Genomic DNA, 23472 nt, shown 5'->3' on the forward strand with positions numbered 1-23472 from the left:
TAATAAATTGTCATTCTTTGTGTCGCAAACGCACAGACATGCATACACGCTCATACACAATGAGACGCTGTGTTCTGTAGTCCACTTTGTACTGAATGTACTAAATATGCAAAGCTGAGCTTTTGTGGTATACAGTGTGGCTCTCTATTGTAATATAAGCACCATGTACTCCGCTGGGATGGGTGGATACTGCATTTGAGATTATGCCACTATAAAGACAGCCATTCTCTTTAAATAGCATAGAGATTTTTTCGGCCAAATCTGTTTCTGCTGTATCTGTAGCATATGGAAGAACGTCAGTGTTCATTTTGATGTGCTTTGATGTACTTAGATGCCTGTTGACTCAAAGCACACTTATAATAGCAGCCAATGCTATATCATTATTTGTTTCTATAATATGTAAATTTCAAGGTAAAATCTTTTCTGTAAGTACAAGTAAACTCACTGACATGATTGTGCTTACTGACCATATGCCTTAGATGCTTGAGATTTGGTTAGAAAGGTTTAACACCTTACAACATACCAAGTTTGTTGTTATTGCGGTTGTTGTTGTTGTTGTGATGCCAGTCACAGATGTAAGGTGTGAAGACAATGAAATTTCTTGCCTCAGTAGTCAAATGCATGTGCATATGAAGTAACATATGTCGAATATTTTTAGTGCGTGTTTGAGAAGAAAACATTTTTAATGCTTACTATTGTAATAAGACTTGTTTCCAAGTAATTTTGTACCCTTTATATAGACCTCTGAAATCATCTGCTACTCTGTAGTCAGGCCCGTACCAGGAACTCTAAGTTTTCTCTAGAGGAAAAATGAATGGTGCCATCCTGTTCTGAGGTAAAGAAAGACATTCTATAGCCTGTATGCAGCTTTATTCATATTTTGACTGTATATGTAACTCAAAGAAACTAGTGACACTGCGGGGGGTGAAGGGTGTCCTGTGTTAATTTTCACCCTGAGCGTCACTGGATCCTCTGAATTATGAGGTTGTTTAGCAGTCCAAATGAAATAATGCTGCATACATGCTACTTGCAAGCTAACACTCCTGCACACTGAAATGATGTCACATAAATGTAAGTCTACCTCAACACTATTATATGCCAACAGCTACTCAGACTGTAGCCAAAGCAACCTAACTAGTACATTTGGCAAAGCTTGCTAGTTTGTTTTGGGTATTTTGGTGAGGTTGCTAGTCAATAGTGTGAGTTCACTGCTCAGTAGCGTTAGCACTTTTAGCCTGTAGTTTCAACTCCTTAGTGAGCTTGTAAATCAAAGATCCAGTGACATCTCTGCTGAAAAGACCAGCACAGACCAGTATAAATTCCATGCTGGTCTGAGCTGGTCTATGCTGGTCTAGTGCTGGTCTGGTGCTGGTTTAGCTGGTCACCTAGCATGGTCATGCTGGTTGACCAGCATACCAGTATCCAAAACACAATACACCTTTGCTTTTGGGACAAAGCCTTGAATCACCATTTTTCTTGTTCTTTTATTTGACATAATTTGTAAAACAACAACAACTGGTCTTTACATTGTGTTAAGATTTTATGATGAATGGACAGTGCTCAAAAACTCTTTTGAAATCTTTAAAATCTTTCTTCCATTAGCTTCCATTTAAAGTTAAGAAAGCTCTTGCCTTCTCCTGTTGACATTTTGGAGATACAATTTTTTTTTCCAACAGCGATGATATGCTGGTTCTGCTGGTGACCAGCTATGCTCGTTTAAGCTGTTTTCCAGCAAGGATTCGGAGTAAAAATGTATGTACGACAAAGTGTAATGGGTTTGGAACATTTCAGTTTAACACAGGGTCAAAAACGGCCCACATAGAAAAAAATGGCTTAGATCTGGGGTTTCTACAATACAAAAATCTTCAGGGGTCTGTTGGGCTATTCATCATAAAATGTTCACAAATATAAAGGGTTGCTGGTGTTTTCAAATGGAAAAAAAAACAAAAATTTTTACACAACATTTAGGACAGGCTTTATAGGAGAGGTGACATCTTTATTGTTTAATACATAAACAACGAATATAGAGACAGGGTTACATGAGGACGCAAAGGAAGGCAAAACAAAGTAAATTCACATTTCTCTTCCATCAGGCAGTAACACTGTATAGTAAAAAAAATCCGTTAAAATTAACTTCAATCTATAACAATGGGGAAAACTAGCAGAGGGGGTTTCTGTTGGCTTGACGGGCTGTTAAACATAACCTTTGACTTGCGTGGGTCCTCCAGCCCTACGGGGGCTGCTTTCTCCGCTGCTGAAGGTGGGCGAAGAGGGGATCCCTGGGGGGCTTGAGCCGGCATAAAGCAGAGATCCACCAATCAGCAGCAGGGCTGAGCCCCCCCAGCCCAGGTAGAGAGCGGGGCCCAGCTCACGCTTGTGTGGGGCAGCCACATAGGGGTCATAGAAATCCCTGATGATAGAGTGGGCCGTCCAGCACACGGGGATGAGGTAGAGGAAGCCCGCGACGGCAAAGATGATGCCAGACACACGTGCCAGCCGGGCCTTCGGGCTCTGGTGACCCACGCACTTAGTGCACTTGACCCCCAGGACCCCCAGGGTGAGCGCTAGGCTGCAGAGGAGAAGTGAGAGCACGGTGAGGCCTCGGGCAGCCTGCATATCACTGGGCAAGGCCAGCAGGCTGTCATACACTTTACACTGGATTTCTCCCGTGCTCTGGACAATGCAGTTCATCCACAGCCCCTCCCATGTGATCTGCGCCGTCACAATGTTGTTGCCAATGAAGGCAGTGACGCGCCACATGGGCAGGGCGCACACCAGGAAGCCGGCCACCCAGCCGATGATGGACAGGACCAAGCCTAGGAGCTGCATACCCGTTGTTGCCATGGGGACTTTTTGTCTTAGGCACCTGCACTGCTGTTTGCTAGCTGATTTGTTATTCGTCAAGCAATGGCTGCTTCGCAAAGTCCGAAAAACTGTTTGGAGAGGAACCAACAACTGACAAAGTTAGCAAGTCCTTCAACATGAGCAGGAGTCCTTAGGCCTTTTCTCCACTTTGTCCTCACCAAAGGATGAAGCGTGGTTCAACTGGACCTGCGAAAGAAAATCAAAAATGAAGTTCAAACATGCTTCAATGATGTAGATCACTTTCAGGACCATGTAACCATCTATGTGAATCTAGTCATAGTACACTGTGGTAACGTTAATATGAATACTATGAATAATAATAATATGAATAATCTGGTTAAATCTAGTTAATCTGGCACACTTAAATGATTTGACCCATCATAAATATTTATTCTAGTGTGAGCAGTGAGCAATGCTGGATTCCAGTAGGCATGCAAGAGAATGAATCCTTTTCACGCTGTTGTGGGTGTCGAGCTACGCCTGGCAGGGAGAGTGGATTATCTCAGAAAAACATGAGGAGCCCGTGAACACAAGGAGCTTTCATGGGTGCTGCACAGAGTGGGCCAAGCAGACTAGCGTCTGTTTGCTCCTTTTCTCTATGTCCAGCAATGAGCCCCCTGATGTTTCACAAGAGCCATTCCTCAAGCAATTGACGTGCATCAAAACCTCATAATACATTGTAATAGCACGGTGATATTAGCAGTAGAAAAACTGGACATGTGGACATTAAGAGACCACTCTAATTCATTTACTTTATCTCATCTGGTAGATGTGCTACCAACCATAAGGTCATAGGTTCAATTGCCAAGGAGTACACTTACTGACTATACCTTCAATTTGGATAAAACAGTCAGCTAAATAAAGAAACGTAAATTTAGAATGGTACATTAAACAGGTAATGGTAAAAAAAAGGTGCCAAAAGGGTTGATGCTATGGAGGAACCACTTTTGGTTTCCTAAAGAACCTTTCGAATAGAAGATTCTTTAAAAAGTTCATTGAAACCACACAACGGGAAGGTTCTTTAAGGTTTTCTGAGGCAATACTTATTTTTACCATTTTTACTGCTTACTAATGATTAATTATTTGACTCTTAAAACTTAACTCAATAACAAAAAGTTACCTGGAATATTGTTCTGAAAGTCAGGTTCTTCTCCAAGTTCTCTACAGGTTGAACGCTGCAGGTTAAGGCACTGCACTGGTGTAGGATGCTCTAAAGCTGGTGGTAGTGCTGGTTCAGTGTGATCCACAGAGAAGCTCAGGATGACAGTACCAACTGGGCCAAGGACAGTTAAGCAGAAGAGCGGAGAGAGGGGCTGCCAGCGCTACGATGTCAGCACTGGTCTGTATGGCAGTGGGCAGAAGCACGCGCTTGTGTGTGCGCGTTTCACGGTGCTGTGTGAATGCATTAATGTGTCCGAGTGTGTGTCTCCCAGTGCCTGGTGGACCAGCACAATGACCCGCTGTTTCGTCGCCCTCACGCTCCTGGACTCGACCCCCCCCCCACCCATCAATCTCCTCTGTCCTCTTTTTCATCTCTCGCCTTCTTACTTCTCGACATAAACTCTTTCATTTCATCTCCCCCTTTTTCTCCACTTTGTTTACACTTTCGGTAAGAATCAGTGAAGAGATTCAATGTTCTGTGAATGCTTCAACTCAAACAAACTCCAACTTGTGCTTGTTGACCATTAACAATTACCATGAATTACCATAAAATTAGCCAATGCATTAGCATACTGAAAAAACAAGATTAGCATAGCTCTATTATGACTTAATATCTGTTTATTTAGCTATTTATAACAATTGCATTTGCATGTACAAATAATATAACATATAACACATAAAATATATCTACATACACTGTTACAAACAAAGGTTCTGTGCAGGTACATTTTTCGTTCATTAAGATACAAACAATGTAAATGTTCCCTCAAAGGTACATCAGTGGTTTTAAGGTCTGATTATGAACCTTAAATAAGTTTTCCAGGTGAAAAGTACATATTTGTACCTTTTCATTACCAAATGTTTTAAAACAGAACAATAAAATAAAAGGCCGGGAGACGAGACGGGGTGTGTGGAGTCAATACAACTTAGAAAATGTTATTTCAACAGATTATGGTAGTTATGTTCCCTGACTAAAGGTACTGAGAAGCACCCTTGAGGGTACCACCCCAGTGACAAGAAGGGTACTGCCCCAGTGACAATTTCATACCGTTATTTCTGAGAGTGTAGAGTACTATATAGAAAGTCTATCCTTTATTCATTCCAGTTCAAATAGCCATTAAGTACAAGTTATCCATTTTTCAGGAGATATTTCTTTTAAAGAGATTACAAGATATCCACTTGCATTAGAAAGAGAAATTCAAAGGAAAAAATGGATTTTACAAAGCTGAAGTTCAAAAAATGTTTAAATGAATAAAGAAAATGAGGCTCCTAACAACTATGCCAGATGTGGTAGACCACCAAAGCCATCCCCATCAAATAAATAGCTAAAAAAAAACAACCAACTTAAAAGACTGAACTTTGGAGGTGTGGAAATGTATGCTTGCAGATTTCTTTAAAAAAAAACTGAAAAAAATTGAAAGCAAGCCTCCTGAAAAGAATGAAAGCTGTAATAAAGGCAAAGGTGGACAAACTAAATGCTGAAAATGGGATATTACAGGTTGTCAAGGCTTCTGTGTAATTTTATTGTTAAATTTATATTTTCTGCCTTTTTCCTTACACTGAAAAATAAAAAACTTGTACTTCATGGTAATTTCAATTGGAAATTAAATAAATGAAGAGTACTCTCTGAACTTTGAACAGTATTGTATAACACAATAATAAACCTTAGAATGATTAATCTTATTCAACATGTAGTAGAAAAGAATTCCAACAATCTGCAAACAAAAATTTTATAGCAAACATAATAAAACTGTATTTAACCAAATATTGAATTCTCAATTTTAACATTTCAGCCAAGTTTGGTTCAGATAAACGGTTCTCTGTGTGACAGGGCTTTACAGTTTCAAGTGTCATTCTATGAGGACATATAATCAGGCATTTAAAAGTGCCATATTGGTTTAGATGCTGCAGCAGCTGGTGGTGATAATAAGTGGGGCACTGTTCTTGGCTCCGTGCGGTCGGCCGGGGCTGAATATTGGATGGAGCTTCTCAGTGAATGTATCTGTGAAAGTGTGGATGTGAGCCCCGGAGTCCAAACAGAAGAAGGACACACGACCCTCCTCGTAGTCCAGGTAAACACCCACCTTTCTGGGCTTGAATGTGAGGGCCAGGCAGGTGGGCGGTGACGTGTTGGCAGTATATTGATTTCCGTTCCTCAGACTGAGTATCCAGAAACCATTGGCCGGACTGACCGTGAACTTCCCCTTCCTGTTGACGGACTGCTTGGCCACGCCCAAGTCCCAGTCCGTCTTGTCTCCCACTTCCACCTCCCAGTACTGCCTGCCACAGCTGAAGGCTTCCTTGGCCAGGACGTTGGTGACACGGTCAAATCTCTTAGGGTTCTCTGGGACCTCCTGCTGCTTGTTGGTGTGCCGGACATCCTTCCTGTCATCAGAGATGGCTAGGTGGGCATGAGCGGTGCGGGGATTCAGTGTGACCTCCGCTGCAACAAAGGGAAAGATCAACCAATCCGGCCACAGAACACAATGGTCAAATGCATTACACTGGCAGTGAAAAAGAATTGCTCAGATGCATGTCTTACACTGGCGTTCAGCAACTATCTTTGATCTGTCTGAAGGAATCTACTGCTGTTCACTTAAAGTGGTATTCAGGTATGAACCTAGCATTTAATATGTCATGTGTCATGTTATGTAATATCCCATAGCGCTGCATTGCATCAGTTTGCCTCATCGGTTTGACAGAATTTATGATTTTGCATCCCTTTTTTCATACATCAATGTTCTCTCACTACAATACCCAGCAACCCTTTCACAAATATGCCATACAAACATTGAGAATCCCCCCCATACTGACTGATGGCATAGCTACCCATGTAGAGGCTAAGGCACACAGACATGATATAACGGCCACATAGCAGTGATATTAGTTTCCTTTTGGGCAAGCTAATGTGTAAAAAAACAGGCCAACTTCATGTACCAACCACAAAGCACTTCTACCTTCTACCTTCGTGATACATCATCATAGTCTTTACTCTGGGAATATTGCTCTATGGCAGGGGTGTCCAATCTTCAATCTCAATCCACAAAGGGCCGGTGTGGTTGCAGGTTTTCATTCCAACAAAGTAGATCACCTGATCAGCAATTTGAAGCCTGAAACCAACTGATTAAACAAATGGAATCAGGTGTGCTCCGGCTTGCTTTGAGTAAAAACCTGCAGCCACACTGGCACTTTGTGGATATGATTGGACACCCCTGCTCTATAGACCACTGCAAGAGGCAAGTAGGCATGTTGAAAAAGATTGTTACATAGTTACATTTTTCCATTGTGGCCCGAGTGGGGGAGAGGTTTGAGGAAAAGGTAAAGACTAAAGGAGCACCATGACTTTTAGAACTAGGCTTTCAGTTTGGGCCATAAATGTCTAAACAAGTTTGAAAAACACAAAAAAACAATATCTACTATTATGCTAATTTCTTCTAGCACCCCTATGGGATTTCTATCATTAGTGTTAAGTACTAGTGCATGTTAAGATTTTTGCCCATGGACATTTCAAGCTTCTAAAAGACATTCCATCATTTAATTCGAAGCTTGTGAACTGGTAATATTTTACCATCTGTGTACCAGTTTTACAATGACGTTTTTACAGCCCTGGAATAGAGAGTTTCTAACAACTGTCCATTCCTAAGGACGGTTCGACTAGAGCTCATATTTACAGTCAGCGACATATGTAGAATTCCAGAGCACCAGAGTTATGTTTTTCCTCTTGAAATTGGTCTTACCAATAAATGTGATTGAGTGATTCCCCTGTCAGTTCCTAATTATGTTATCAGTTAATCTAACATATTAGGCCTTTAGTTCAGCTCCTGAAGTCCAAACCAATGGGAGAGCTTGCTCTGGTTGGACAATTTTCCATTTTGTTCAATATGTTAACTCTTTTGTTTCTAACCAAAACTTTACAATGTAAAAATTGTATTGCTGCAGTATTTGCAGAGATTAAAGCTACACTATGTAGGTTCTGGGGATTTGGAGACCTCTCTGGTGGAAATGTGTAATTGCAAGCAAAATGCTGAAGAAAATTTTGTAATATGTGCTTTGGACCCCTTCCCCTAGAGGATGAATCTGATGATTATGAGCAAGTTGAAAGACTTGGTGATCTATTTCGAGGATATAAGTAAATTATCCATGATTGTCATTGTGTCTTCATCAGTATGCTTTTGATGTTAATACATAAAGACATATGACGTGGTCTGAAAAAAACTCCCGGCCTAACACCACCTTTTAAATTACAATATTAGGCTTTACAGGGTGATTTACAGCAGCCATGTTTTAGTGAAGTGACTTCTTTCAAATTTAATGAAATATCTTACATAATGCAGCATGATGATTTTAATCAATAAAAATGAACTAAAAATTGTTTCTAGAAATCAATAGGCTTTCTCTGACCCTGAAAGTTCCCTTTTCCATTCCCGTTCCTGCTGTTTCACTACTCTTTGCCTTTGTAAGGAAGTATGGATAGGGTGTGGACAGCAGTGAAGATTGTGCGAGAGGCAGTTACTTTAACTTATTCCAAAAAAATAAAAAGAAAACAGTATGAGGCCAGAGGACACTCTACAAAATACTCATTAACACTGTCTATTTCCTATGATTGCATTCCATTGTTGTTGTGTATGACTGATCAAAAAATTGAGCAATTCTTTTTAACTGCCAATGTAATATGTAAAAATGCACTATAATTCTAGGTGTCTAAGTGACACATAACCTACCTGAATACTTCTGCAACATCTTCAGCTCTGTAAAATGACATGAAGTACATTCAGATCATTTTTCTGATACCGAATGGATGTGTCAGAAGACAGGAAAAAGGCAAAGTATGCCACCTGAACGGCAGATAAAATCTACTTATAGTGCACATACAGACCTGCTTTAGAGAGCTTGTTAGCCTCCGCCATGACAGCATTAAAGAGGTCCATCACAGCTTTCCTGGTGTAGCCCAAGCAAGGGTCTGTCTCTAGGCTGACCTTTGACCAATCCCTCATCTCTGTGGGCAAATGACTAAAACTCTGCAAATAAGGAACAAGATTATTTAACAATTAAAAGTGGGAGACTTGGGTGGCATTGAGGAAAACAAGATGAGGTCCCTGAAACAGAGTGTTTGGGTCAAATACAGATATATATTCATTAGACAAAAAGTGGCTTTGCGTTGCTGTTGGGGTTACTGGACCAGATCTATGGCGCCATCTCCTGTCAAATGGACTACACAATGAACTGTAAGGGGTAACATTACCTGGCCACTGAAAGGGGAGTTCAACTGATTTTCCAAAATATCTGCATAAGTGCATCATTAACATGTAAACAAAGTAATTCTGAGTGGTTTGATGTGAAATGCTCCATTCTAGAGAAACTTACTGAGTCAGAATTGTTCACAGTGGTGATGATAGGAACCAGATGTCTGGAGAGTTTAATGCCTTTAAAAGCTACTTTACAGAAAGTTTTTACATGAAGTGGTTAGCAATATGTTGCCTGATGCCTTTGTCTTACAATTATCTCTTTTTTGCCTTCATCAACATCATATTTAAGAATTTAGAAGACATGTGTAGGTTCACTGGTCATTTAAGACAGTAAAAATTAATACTGTATACATTGTGGCCACTGATTCCTATCACCACCACTGTATACCAAACTGAACTGGTAAATTTCTCTACAATGAATCATTTCACATCAAACTACTCTGAATGACTTTGTTCACACCCCAACAATTGAATAAGGCAAAAATTTTGAACGGTGGAATTCCACCCTAAAATGATGGTCCAGCCAAAAATTAAATTCCTCAAAGGAAAACCACAAATAAAAAAAAATGCAAAAATGTAGTCGTCAAGACATGCCTGGTGCCCAAAGTCTGCTTTTTCAGTTTTGCATTAATGTTATGAGGAGTTAACACACAATGGAAGCTTATAGCTTATAAATAATAACATCAGTGTTATTAATCTTTAGATTGATAAGTAAATAAAACGTTTAAGTGCTAAAGAGTGCAGAGCTCACCTTTGTAAGTTGAGTCTTGTCATCTCGCAGAAGGTCTGGTTTGGTCTGCCCACCTTTCAGCTCGAGGATCTCCTTCTCCAGCTCCCTCACCAATCTGTCCACTCGTTTCTCTGCCTCTTTCTGTTTCTCCTCCACTGCTGCCACCACTGCCTTATGGGCTGACTCTACAGAGTTCAGGAGGGCAGAGAAAACCCTCCGACTCTCCTGAACCTCCCTTAGACACGAGCTCTGATACAGGAAGCACCATCCGTTCATTTTTACTAGCTTTTTAGATTTATCTGAGTGGTAATAAGTCAAGAACATGGATTGCTCAGAAAGATGGAAGACTCACCTTTAGGAGCTTCAGGGACTGCTTGAGTTTCTCCACCTTCTGAATTCTCTGCTCAATCATGTGTTCTTTATCAACGTCAGTCTTCTGCACCTGCAGAAAAAAATAAATGTAAAAACTAATGCAGGGTAAAATGTAGAGTTTTTATGTCATTAAACTGGTTAAAATTGACCATGTTTTGGTCGTCTTGTATTCCCTATTTTTCTTCTTATTTTTTGATTATTTATTCTAATAAATTCTAATTTAATAATTTATAAAGTAATCCTACAACAGGGAAATTCACCTCCACATTTAACCCATCTTTGGGGTAGTGAGCACAGTGGACAGCCCTATCCACAGCGCCCGGGGAGCAGCTGGGAGGTTAGGTGCCTTGCTCGAGGGCACATCAGTCATGTCTTGTCAGCTCAGGGGATCGAAACGGTGACTTTCCAGTCACAAGGCTGGTTCCCTAACCAAGGCTGCATGGACAAACTAATAAACAGACCACAAACATCATCAAACATTTTATTCTGTCTGAACTATGAACACCTTGCCAGTTTGAGGATGTGTGTAATTGTTCTGCATCATTGTTGATGAAATGACAACAATATGGCTGCGGGACGCTTCTTGCAGGTTTTGCAAATCTACATTAGCCTTGTAGCTCCAATGCAAAACAATAGAAGCCAAAAAATGATAAAAATGTCTTGGCTGATCAGCTACATTTGGGGATTTTTCACTACAAAGAAAACTAAACCACTGGCCAGGCTATAACACACTGTGTCTTCAGCTCTGTTCTCCAGTGACTTTAGACAGCCTTCACTAAAGAGCTACTTACAGGTTCATTTAGCAATCCATCCAAACTGTGAGCCTTGGCTTTGGCGCCTGAACGTGACTTCCTGTACTGCTCAGTGACATCTGCCAGTATGCGGTTCACACTGAGGTGAGGCTTGGAGACGAAGGACTTCCCGCAGAGAGGACACTTGTCTAGGCCAGTGCGGCTCCAGTACTTGCGCAGACACACCTTGCAGAAGCTGTGGCCACAAGGCGTGGTGACCGGCCTGCTGAAGATGTCCTCACAGAGGGAGCAGAGGAAGTGCTTCTCAGACAGGAGGCCGAAGGTAGAATCCATTCCCTGGAACAAAATGTACAGTTAAATGTATACACTGTCTATTTTCCTCAACTTAAGTTAGCTTTATTAGCTTTGTTTGCCTGTTGAAAGGCCCTAACAGACTCTTAACATGATCATCAAGCAGAGTTTCAGGTAAACAGAAAGCTGATGCTATCAGAAGCAGAGGAAGGTAGAAACTAGTTCTATTTACTCAGTTCCATGTACTTGAAGTCAACATGAATCACAAATCATAGCCCATTTTTCTTCTGTACCATGACATCTCCGAGTGAAACAATGTAATGGGGCAGAGCATTTTCTCTTGGCGAATGGTGGCATTAGTGGGACAGGGAGGTGATGAACATGTTATTATTTGTTAATATGATTATGGTGCACAGTGATGTAAGCAAAACTCATTTTAGAGGCAAAAATCACTACATTTTGAGGGATTTCTTTTTTTACCATGGTAAAGTAACAAAGTAATGTTGAAATGGTAATACTTGTACTTATATACTGCTGTTCAAAAGTATGGAATCACGTTTAAACACTATAACATAAACCAATGGTTTATATGCAATTTAAAATGTTTTGGGAACAACAATAAATTATGACATGGAAAAATTTTTTTTATGTTATTAAATAATAAACAGTAATTGTGTATATATAGTATTTTCTTGACATAAAATTAATATGAGTATTTGATCAGTGAGATTTGGTTACTGCTTTTCCGATATGAGACATTCTGGACATTCAGTCTTGGTGCTTTACAGCTTTCTCAGTTATTATGGAATCATCCACGGCTCCATTCATCTTTGAAAATTTCAACATTTTTACAGCCTTCTACAAATAGTGTGAAATATATGAAATATTTTAATCATTTTGGAATTATTATATACATGCATCTCCAACAAAATTGGATTCATTTTTATTAAAAAATAGTGTTCCCAAACTTTTGATCCATAGTGTACATTTGTAAGGAAAAGAAACTACAAACCTTCTAAACAAAGTTGGGACAGTATGTGAAATACTAATAAAACAATAAAAAAATAAAACAAGCAATGATTAATAAATTCTGTTTTGACTTGCAATAAAATATTTGATATTTTGAATGAATTATTAGTTTCATTGTTTTTTGTAAATGCATGCTCATTCTAAAATTGATGCCTGCAATATGTTCCAAAAAACAAAAAAAACAGGAGCGTGTTTACCTCTGCATTCATCACCTTTGCTTTTAACAGCACTTGATAATTGTTTGGAGACCAAAGACACAAACTAGCAAAAAGTTTTGAAAGCAGATTTTTTTGCCATTCTTTTGTTACACAAGTCTTCAGCTGCACAGGCATACAGGGCCTTTGTTGTCATATTTTGCACTTCAAGTTTTCAGTGGGGGACAGGTCTGGACTGCAGACAGGCCACTCTAGCACCTGCACACTCTGATTACGCAGCCATGCTGGGGTATTCTGTGATGCAGAACAGGGCATGCTATTGTCATTTTGAAATAAGCATAGACGTTCCTGAAAAAGACGTAATCTAAAAGGCAACATATGCTGCTCCACAATGTGTATGTATCTTTCAGTGCTAATGGTGCCTTCACAGATGTTACCTATGCCATGTGCACTTATATGCCCCATGCCATGACAGACCCTGGCTTTTGAACTTTACCATTTTTTGTTTCTTCTTTGGCCTACAGAACACAACATCCATTATTTCCTGAAAAGTTGACTCATCAGACAACAGTACAGGTTTCCACTGTGCATCAGTCCATTTCAGATGAGCCTTTCTGGGTGTTGTTGATATGTGGCTTAACTTGCATTTTTGAAAGCAGCAATGAATGGCGTTTTTTGACAAGACCCCAGGCCATGTGGTGATGTCAATCACAGAAGCATGTCGGTTTTTAATGCAGTGCCATCTGAGATTTCTCCAGATGCCCTGATAATGTTGTGCACCATAGAGAGGGAAATACATAAAATCATTGTAATCGCTCGTTGCAGAACACTGTTCTTAAACATTTTAAGATGTTTTTTACAGATTTCACAATGTTCCTAGTCTTAAATTGTTCCTGTCCCAAACCTGTTGCAGGTTTCAGGTTTTGTTTTTTTTTTTAATTTAGCCAAATTGTCAAAACTCTCATATCGCAGAAATTGTCCCTGTAAAGCTAAAACTAATAAAGTTTTCTTTCAAAAAAAATATAAAAAATATCTTTTGTTGTTAAAAAATTGTTCTTTGTTAGTTTTGGAGGTATGAAACTGTCACTGGGGCAGTTCCCCTCTTGTCACTGGGGTGGTACCCTCAACGGTACATCTCAGTACCTTTAGTCAGGGAACATAACTGTACCATAATCCACTGAAATTATATTTTCTAAATTGTACTGACTCCACACACCCCGTCTCACCTCCAAGCTGTTTATTTTATTGTTCTGTTTTAAAACATTAGGTTATAAAAAAAGGTAAAAATATGTACTTTTCACCTGGAAAAACCTATTTAAGGTTCACAATTGGACCTTAAAACCATTGTTGTACGTTTGAAGGTACATTTACATTGTTTGTACCTTGATGAATGAAAAATGTACCTGCACAGAACCTTTATTACTAAAAGTGTAAGCTACTTTACTTTCTACTTGAGTGACTACATCATACTTAAACAATACTTTTATTTCTGTGTTTAGTCTACTCTACCCACCTCTGATCATGACATCAATACAGACAAAAGCTACAACTGGGTGTGTGGTAATGTTTATCCACACTGCCTTTTCTATTGAGAAGAAGATTTCAGTGTCCATTCTGACAGTTCCTCAACTTATTGTGAAACCTAATGGCCCTATTACAAAACAGGATAACTATGAAATCAATTCCTTTACATATGTAGCAACTATAAGCATTGCTTGACAATATAATTATTATATCACCAGATTACACCAATCGTCCGTTGGCAGTAGGCCAAATATGCATAAATGCTCTGACTGTTCTGTCCAACTGAGCGTACATTTACATATGTACAAGGTGGATTCTTTATAAAAATAAATATATTTTTTTAATCCTATCAGTTTTACTAAACTGAACGAAAGGTTACAAAAAGATCCTTCAGTGTAATCATAAACTGGTGGCATGCAAAAGAACAGGTTTTACCTGAAACTCCATCAGACTGACGTTGTGGGAAAAACAGTTCACCCTCTAACTACCAAGCATGAAATTTCTTGAATTCCAAGAGCACAAAGACTTTGTACGTTGTTCATTTAGGTTTTAGTTAAATAATCCTCACTCATTACAAAATGAAACAAAAGAATATAACAACATTTTAGATTAACATCATATTATTTGTCATACAAACTGTGGATGTTCAATAATGATTCATATTTTAATGCAGATTACTGTAAGTGGTATTGGTTGTGTTTTACATTAATATATTAAAAGTAATACAGTAGTCTTATTTTTAGAGAAATGGTGTCCTGGTTCAGTCTTACCTGGGTATTTGGGCATGTGATAGATAACGTATCCTACTCTGGTTCTCTTAAGACAATTCCCTTGACAATGAGCTAAACCATCAAATGAACAGGTGTGTTCTGAGAGACAGGAGGGGCCAGACACGGTCTGACAAACCATGTGGGTGAAAACGTCATAACAAGTACCATGAATAGACAACTCCATGTGAAAAAGAAAGACAAGAAGCAGATGCATTTTTTGCATTTATTACAACAGATGAAAAAGTTTATATTATATATATATATATATATATATATATATATATATATATATATATATATATATATATATGTTTTGTTTTTATTGCTATGTACAGTGTGTTTAATTTCTCATTCAGAAATTGCACAACTTGGCATTCACACTCATACACACATACAGGCAAACATGTCTTCAGCATAAAATATACAGAAAATGTATTGGAAATTCTGCATTTCTGCAAACAAATTAAACTGTAGAGAGTCATTCAGGGTGGTTTGATGTGATATGCTCAAGACTCTTTATTTCTTTACAGTGGTGGTGAACCAGGAGTCGTGATGTCTACAACGCAAATGTAATAATTTTATTTGCTATCCAGAATCACCAGAAAACCTACATGTCTTCTTAGTTTGTATACGTAGTATTGATAAGAGTACAACAGTGATATGCCTTAAAAATACGTTTTTTGAGGATTATTTTTCCATATACCTTGAACATATCTCTCCAGCATGAATGGACTTATGAATGGAAAACTTCTCCATACTATCGTAAAACAACTCAGATATCAGGCAGTGTGTTCATAACCATTGTATGTAATATATGTCTGTGAGGGATCTTTAGAGGCATTCATCACTTTGGACATCCTATCACCACCACTGTGAACAGTTCTGATTGGGTAAGTTTTGAACGAAGCATTTCACATTGAACCACTCTGAAAGACTTTGTTGACATCTTAACCACTTAAATAAAAAGAAATGTTCCGAAAAATGGGTGGAATTCCCTTTAGTATCTTAAGGACATTTCAGGACTCATCATACTCACATGATATAAAAAATATTAAACTATAACTTCATATGTTTCAAATGGATGTCCAGGATATCAAAAACTACTGGGGCTACTCCAGTGCCCAAGAATAGTTCACCTTTAAAAACATAGTAAAAATCTCTGGAGCCTTTAGATGTGATATCCAGGATCACCTGGTTCACGCATGTTTTCAGGCTAATTTAAATATAATGCTAATTTCTGCTAGCCCGGTAATAGAAATTTGCCTGTTACGTTAGCATCAAGCTAACAGTGGTGAGTGTTAACATTTTATAGCAGCTCTCTACATTAAACGCAGATACTCAAATCTCGTAACACACGTTTAAAGTTGTTTACTGTAGATGTTATACTTTGGACGTATGATTTTGTACGACTTTAATGTTTTAGAGTGGCAAAAGTATTACCCACGCACTGCTGACAAATCAGACAAGCCTAGCAAAGATATATATTTATTTTATTAAACAGAGCACAAAATGCCAGACACAAACCGAGCAAACATTTTAGCCTCTTGCTATCATCACTGCTCATGAAGCAACTCTCTCAACCTACTCCTTTTCTGAAGAACCTCCATTTTGTGTGAAAATACACGTTCCCTTCTGCAACTCAACTCTCTCCTTGTCATAATTCCTTGTCATAATTGTACCTCTTGTTCTCAGTTTGTGTGATGTAAATCTTTTACACACCCTCAAACTCCGAAAGCATATAAGATCAGACAATTCATAACTTGTAGATTCACACGTTGTCTATGTCATCATGTGTCCTTGTTCTCTATTGTATGCTGGCAAAACTGGACGACTTTTGCGGACCACAATAACTGAACACGAGTGCAAGTCGCAGACAGGTTGACACATCCTCTGTTTTTCATCATTTTCAATCTGCTAAACATTTTCTTTCAGATTTCCTGGGCATTGAAAGAGCTCTGTTGCAAAGACGAGGGGGAGATCAGGACAAAAGATTAATACAGAGACAGGCCTACTGGATTTGTGAACTTTTATCTCTGTGTCCTAATGGTATGAATGAGGATCTTTATCTTAATTGTTTTTATAAAACAGAGGCTATATTTGATTAATATGTTGTACTTTGAAATAGTTTTTGATGTATTTGATTTCTATCTTTGCAGCTGAGTATGCCCTCTAGTTGTTGTACTGTCACTTTAAGAAGTCCCTAGCAGAACTTACACAGGTGAGGTCAATTTGGGTCTTAACAAAAGGAGTAGGTTGAGAGAGTTGCTTCATTAGTACTGATTATAGCAAGAAGATGAAATGTTCGCTTGGTTTGTGTCTGGCTTTTCGTACTTTATTTAATGGGATAAATATATATCTTTGCTGGACTGTCTGTTTTTTCAGCAGTGTGCATGCAATACTTACCCCCAATCCATTTTGATATCCCCCACTCCATTCTGACTCCGATACCTTCAAAGGGCAAATTTGAGCATATTTTAATTTAATGTTTTTTGTGGTTCAGACCCCTTCCCCAAAGGGATGAATCTGATGTTTGTGAGCATGTTAAAGTGCATTCAAAGAGAATTCAGACAACACTTGGTGAAGGATGTGTCTTCTAAGGATGTTAGAATTATGTACTACTGTAACCATACAACTTCATCAGTATGTGTGTGATGTTAATAGGTAAAGATGTCCTATGACGTATGATGTGGCCTGAAAAAACCCTGCCATATCCAACCTTACGCCTCTGACTTTTAAATCATCATTTCAGGCTTTACAGGATGATTTGCAGCAGCTACCATTTTTTTGTGTGTTGTTTCCTCCTGACTTAGTAAAGCTACTTTTTTAAATTTTAACAAAACAATCTTTCATAGTGAAGCTTTAACAAGTGCATCGCTACAGAATGAAATAAAAAAAATGAAATGACAGCATTCTTCAACACTTTACCTTTGGACATATTAGCACTAATAATGAAATAAATTTTATTTTGAAGTGCCCTTTAAGTGAAATCTCAACGGACATCTGCAAAAACACCAGTAAAGTAGTTCCAAGTTGCTCCAGCAGCTCCTCCAAGTACCCCGCCAAGAGCTGCGCCAACTGTTGCTCCTACAGCCATACCCTCAGGCCCCATCACTATGCCTAACACTGCACCTACAAATGCTCCTTTTCCTATTGCTGCCGCATAATCAACCAGTCTTAGAGTAAAGCCAAGCCTGTCTGCTATCAGCATCTCTGCCCTCTCTCTGTTCTCTAAGTGCATCTTTTCTTGATAAAGTTTCACTTCTCTGTCATAATCTTCTCCTGAATGCTCGTTCTTGAGAGCCTCCAGCATTTTCTTGACCTCCTTCTGTCTCTCTTTCTCAAGGAATTTTTCCTCTTTCTTAATTCGCTTATCTGCATCTTTAAATTCCGGGTTGGAATAGATCTTATGTTCTGAAACCATCTGGTCAATCTTGTGAAAGAGTTGTCTTGTCATGCTGCCCTCTTCCCTATTCTTCTCTCCACTGAAGATGAAGCATCTTTGACCACACTTCTGGATAAACTCCTTCAGTTCTTCAATCTCAGTCTCACTGTCCACTAGCTCCCTTTCATCATACAGAACAACCATGGCATGGTTCAGGATACTTTCTCCAAAGTACTGCACCACCGGTTTGAAAACACCATAGGGATCTGGTGGCACATCTATGGGATTTAAAATGAAGAGGACTGCATGTGGCCCAGGGCAGGAGAAACAGATGGACTTCCTGAACTCCTTTTTAAGAGTTTCTTGTGCTAAGCAGTGAGTGTTTAGATTTGGGGTGTTGACCAGCATCACATTTCTCTCCAGGACATGTCCTGATGTTTTCGTAGTTAGTGTAGCATTTGGATCAACACCATCAAAGACAGCTCTCTGCAGAATCGACTCAGTGAGAGAGAATTGATGAGGACCAGTGTTGCCAAATATCACTATTCTCAGAGAAGTGTCACCAATGCACACTGCAAAAGAGTTTTAGAGAGATGTAAAGTCATCAGTTACCAGTACCTAAAATGAACAAACCTCAATTGTGCAAATTTTGACAGTTTGTCAACTCACTGGTAGGGGGTTTTTCTATGCTTTGCCTACGCCGTTTAATAGGAGGGTCTTGGCCTGGAGGAATATTTAATTTATTTCAATTAGAGCAGTGTTGAATATGTTTATTCATGTTGAGTCAAAATGTTACCTACCTTTGCTTGACGCCATCTTTATTTTTTTTAAAGTATGGTCACTCCAATATCATGTCCTTCCAGCTGCCAAAGAAGCTGTATAGGCACCTGTGGTAAAGAAAAATTACACACATTTAAAAAAAAACTGCATTGTTAAATTGTCAAGATGTAAACAAAGTCATTCAGAGTGGTTTGGCATAAAATTGTTCACAGTGGAGTCACAGGATTCCTCACAGCGGTGATAGAAACCAGACGTCTGAAGAGTTTAATGCCCCTCAAAGCTACTGCACAGGAGATTATTACACAAAATTGATATGAAAATGCTGCCTGATGTCTGAGATGTTGTTTTATGTCTTTTGGATGTACATGCAGGGTGTTGTATGACAAAATAGTGCCCAAAGATTTTTTTCAGATTTACTGCTATTTTACTATTATCAACATTACAAATAAAAACTTGTATAGGTTTACCGTTTTGGATAGTAAATAAAATGGACTCCTGGTTCCTATCATTTCACATCAAACCACTTTAAATTACTTGTTTTACATTTCAATGATGGAATTATGCAGACATTGGTGGAATCCCCCCCTTAAAGAGAAGCATGTTTAGATTACCTCTGAACATTTAAAACTTTAAACTAAATGTCACATCACCATTAACTTCTGCAATATTCAAATTTATTTTGCAATGGTTATACTGACTCCTCTGATCTTAATACAAATCTGTAATGTGGAAGATTTTTACTGTTATGTTTTTATTATTATTATTATTATTACTATTATTATTATTATTATTTTTACCAGAGGGTCTAGGATTTATATGTATTAGAAAAAAACTGTTTTTTTTAATCGCACTCTTAGGTGAAACAACTTTAATACAGCTATCAAACCTCAAGATTAACTGGCACCTATTAATGGAGTGGTTGACTTCAATCTCACAGGGAATCGTTTCATTTACTTACAACAGATTACTTGCTTATTTGACTCATAAACTCCAAGTTAGTATCACATCAAAGAATTGTGTCCATGCTAGTTAACCTGGGAGTGGATTTGGGAAGGTATCCCTATTATTATTAACAATCTAGTACACCAGTTAATTCACTATGAAGTTATACACAAAGCTTGTGCCACCCTCTGTATTTTATATAAGATGAAGCGCCTGTTCAGTCCTCTTTATTGGAATTGCAGTGCTAAAGCAGTAGGTACATATGCATATGTTTTATAATTGTGAACAAGTTGCTAAAACTATGGGATACTGTACTACACAAGGTGTCAAATTTACATGACAAGTCTTCTGTAAAGCAACCTATCACGTGTTTCTTAAATGATGATTATAATTGTAATGTTACTCAAAGTCAATGAAGAATATTATAAACAGCTTTAACAGCTGCAAAGAAATCCATTTTGAATCATGGTTACGTTTTATTACAGCATTCGACAGCAAGGATTAACAAAGCCAACTCTACAATGATTAGAAACTGGGGGGGGGTGCACTGGACAGATATCTTTGATAGAGTTTTAGCTCTAACAAAATTTAAAAAAAAAAGGAGATCATGCTATAATTGAATTATAGTGATGTAGCATAAGCTTGTTGTCACGCATCCCTCCAGCCTCAATTCACACAAGGACTCTATTTCCAAGAACTCCTTGGCAGATCATGTGACTGAGCTTCCTCATTCAACTAATCAGCACTCTAAGTCTCCTGAGTACTGATTCTCTACACCAGTGTTTAATGTCATATGATGTATTCAGTTTATAAGCCTGGGCTTTAGCTTAGCCAAATTGTGAGGTATTGTTTCTCCTGCAGAACTACTGAGTGTTTCTATTGTGTTTTTTGGTTGGCCGTTTGGTTTATTGGACTCTCTTCTAGATCTTTCATTGTTGTCTTTTGTCTCTTCCTTACTGGTTATGATTGCTCTGTTTTGCCTTTTTGCTATTTTGGATTTGACCCACGCCTGTATCATGACTACGATTCTTACCAATACCTTTTGTATTAAAGCCTCTTATTAAAGTGTCTGACTAGGTCTGTCATGTTACACTTGTATAAAATTGTATTGACGTGTCTAAATATTCTGCTCCACCTGTTAATTTATTTGCTTTAAATGGACTGTTTAGGTCAGGGGTGTCCAATTTTATCCGCAAAGGGCCGGTGTGGATGCAGGTTTTCACTCCAAACAAGCTGAAGCACACCTGATTCTACTTGTTTAATCAGTCACACCTGCAGCCACACCTGCCCTCTGCAGGTAATATTGGAGACCCCTGGTGTAGGTCATCATAACCCTTTAATCATCCTTAGACCAAGATATATTTTTTTTATATATTTTTAGTTTTGGTAACACTTCATTTGGATAGTCCACTTTAGATGCTTTGTAGATAATGTACTTCCAAGCTATATTCAATTAAATATCTACTAAATTGACCATCGTTTTCTTTAATTTTAAACCTGGCTCTAATCCTAACCTTAACCTCAACTCAAAACCTAAACCCAACTCTCTCCCTGGTCCTAGCCCTAACCCTGGTCTAAAACCTAAACCTAACCCCTCCACTAGTTAGAATCAACTGATAGTTTATTAACAATTTGAACATCTGTATTTGGGTCATTCTCTATTTGGAGGGGAAACCATGTCACAAAGGTTGCAGGGCTTAAAAAGATGCTTAAAATAATAGGCACAGCTCCAAAAGTCAGTATGACCTAAGATGATGATAATGATAATGATGATGATAAAAATACTTTTCCCTTATGATTTCTCTGATTTTCCTTTTTTTTTTTGCCTGTTTCATAGTCACTCTGCATATCTAAAACAGCCTGTCACAAAATCAATTTTCCATTTTTACTTGAAAACAAGATTCATGGTTACTTTTTATATCATTAATGTTATACTACATTTAAAAATGTGTTATTTTAATTTATTTGTGACAGATTTTGGCCACTGGTGTTATCAGGACTCTTTTAAATAGTTGCAAAAGGTCACCTGACATAATCCTCAGTTTTAACCAGAATGTCACTGGAGTCACAGTGACTGCACAATATGTTTGAAATTAAGCTCTCCTTTTTTATGATATATGATCATATATGGTAATAGGAGATGTTAATTGACATATTGAGATTTTTTAGTTTTGGGATGACAAAAACTCATTTTTTTTAACTGTATCCACCAGAAACACCACTCCAAATTCAGAATGACCCAGGGGACTATAGAAGACTATGCAAATCAAGTGAAACTATATTTATATACTTGAAAACTATATTTCATCATTCTTATATATTATTACCCCTCCCTTATTGCAGGCCCTGACAACGTACGTATTTCTGTAATGTTTGCTGTTTAATGCAAATAAAACAAATAAAACCTGCTGATCACAACAACATAGTGAGCTATCAACATCACAACTCTGCTAAGATCACTCACTCCAGATCACCTCGTTGGGAAGAACCACCAACGTTACACTTAAGGCTTTTAATAAGCTTTCAGTCACTATACAAACACCGTACAGCCTGTTTGCGGCTGAGTTTGCTACCAATTCGGTCGTTTTCTTTTACTAACAACAGTGTCAGAGAGAGCTCTGCTATTGAAAACATACCTGTGGTGGGGCTAATCGCCCAGTCGGCCCAGTCGGTCAGCTAAAACATTTCAGCCGTCTTTAACCGGATACATCTGAGCACAGAGGGCTGAGTAGCCTTGCCTTTTCAATATTAAAGCAAAACCAGACTAAATAAAAGATAATTTAAAAAGTACGAACGCAAATGTTAAGCAACGCAAATGTGTGGCTGAATCCCAAATGGCGCCCTACTTCCTTATTTAGTTTATTTAGTGCAGTACGTGAGTTGGGAAATGTTGCATTCTGCACCCAAACAGTGCGCCGTGTGTCTAGTTGGGAATTGTGTACAGTAAAGAGTCATTCGAGATTCAGCCTGTGAAATCGAAAGCAAACTAAAACGTACGCCAACAGCTGTACGCGTGGTTACTGCCCCCTGGCGGAGGGAGCGTCTTTCTTAATTTTTTTGAGCAGAGGCCCCAAACGAAAAAAAAAGGTTACCATGCTGATTTGAGAAGCAGCTGACTGTGGTTGGAGTTGAGCACTTCTGTCACCACATTAGCAGCTCTCCTATTGATAGGAGAAAGAGGAACTCCTTTCAGAAGTGGAGAAATACTGTGTAGATGTTTTCTCTTACAAATAACAAAACATACTAAAACAGCACGTTTCAGTTGTTGGTATGGAGAGTGGAGCCATAGAAAAAAATACTATCGCTGTCCGAAGAAAAAAAGTATCTTTAAATTGGTAACTTCAAAGAAGAGGGCAAAAACATTCTGTACTTTTAATATAAGTTAATGGAAAGAGATTTTATTCTAAGCAATTTTGGAGCATTTCTATTGGTCAGTTCATCATGAAATTTTCACAAGAGCGTAAACAAAAGTG

The 23472-nt window shown here is 38.5% G+C and overlaps 3 protein-coding genes across 3 annotated transcripts; all 3 read right to left on the reverse strand.

The window, feature by feature from the left end:
- Positions 1-1963: 1963 nt before the first annotated feature.
- Positions 1964-4287, reverse strand: cldnk (claudin k). The gene is made up of 2 exons (XM_036567441.1): positions 3986-4287; positions 1964-3051 (listed from the first exon to the last, which is right to left on the reverse strand). The coding sequence occupies exon 2, from the start codon at positions 2842-2844 to the stop codon at positions 2194-2196; it is 651 nt and encodes a 216-aa protein (XP_036423334.1). The 5' UTR covers positions 2845-3051; positions 3986-4287; the 3' UTR covers positions 1964-2193.
- A 1330-nt stretch (positions 4288-5617) lies between these two features.
- On the reverse strand, positions 5618-14980 carry btr02 (bloodthirsty-related gene family, member 2). Its single transcript, XM_036567447.1, has 7 exons — positions 14896-14980; positions 11166-11462; positions 10355-10444; positions 10024-10251; positions 8903-9044; positions 8748-8774; positions 5618-6469 (listed from the first exon to the last, which is right to left on the reverse strand). The coding sequence occupies exons 2-7, from the start codon at positions 11457-11459 to the stop codon at positions 5925-5927; spliced, it is 1326 nt and encodes a 441-aa protein (XP_036423340.1). The 5' UTR covers positions 11460-11462; positions 14896-14980; the 3' UTR covers positions 5618-5924.
- Positions 14981-15459: 479 nt separating this feature from the next.
- Positions 15460-22993, reverse strand: si:dkey-120c6.5 (GTPase IMAP family member 7). Its single transcript, XM_036567452.1, has 4 exons — positions 22636-22993; positions 19078-19164; positions 18947-19000; positions 15460-18849 (listed from the first exon to the last, which is right to left on the reverse strand). Exons 2-4 carry the CDS (start codon positions 19091-19093, stop codon positions 17885-17887), a joined length of 1035 nt encoding a protein of 344 aa, XP_036423345.1. The 5' UTR covers positions 19094-19164; positions 22636-22993; the 3' UTR covers positions 15460-17884.
- Positions 22994-23472: the final 479 nt, after the last annotated feature.

This window comes from Colossoma macropomum, unplaced genomic scaffold, assembly GCF_904425465.1.
Source record: "Colossoma macropomum unplaced genomic scaffold, Colossoma_macropomum, whole genome shotgun sequence".
In the NCBI taxonomy this organism is placed as follows: domain Eukaryota; kingdom Metazoa; phylum Chordata; class Actinopteri; order Characiformes; family Serrasalmidae; genus Colossoma; species Colossoma macropomum.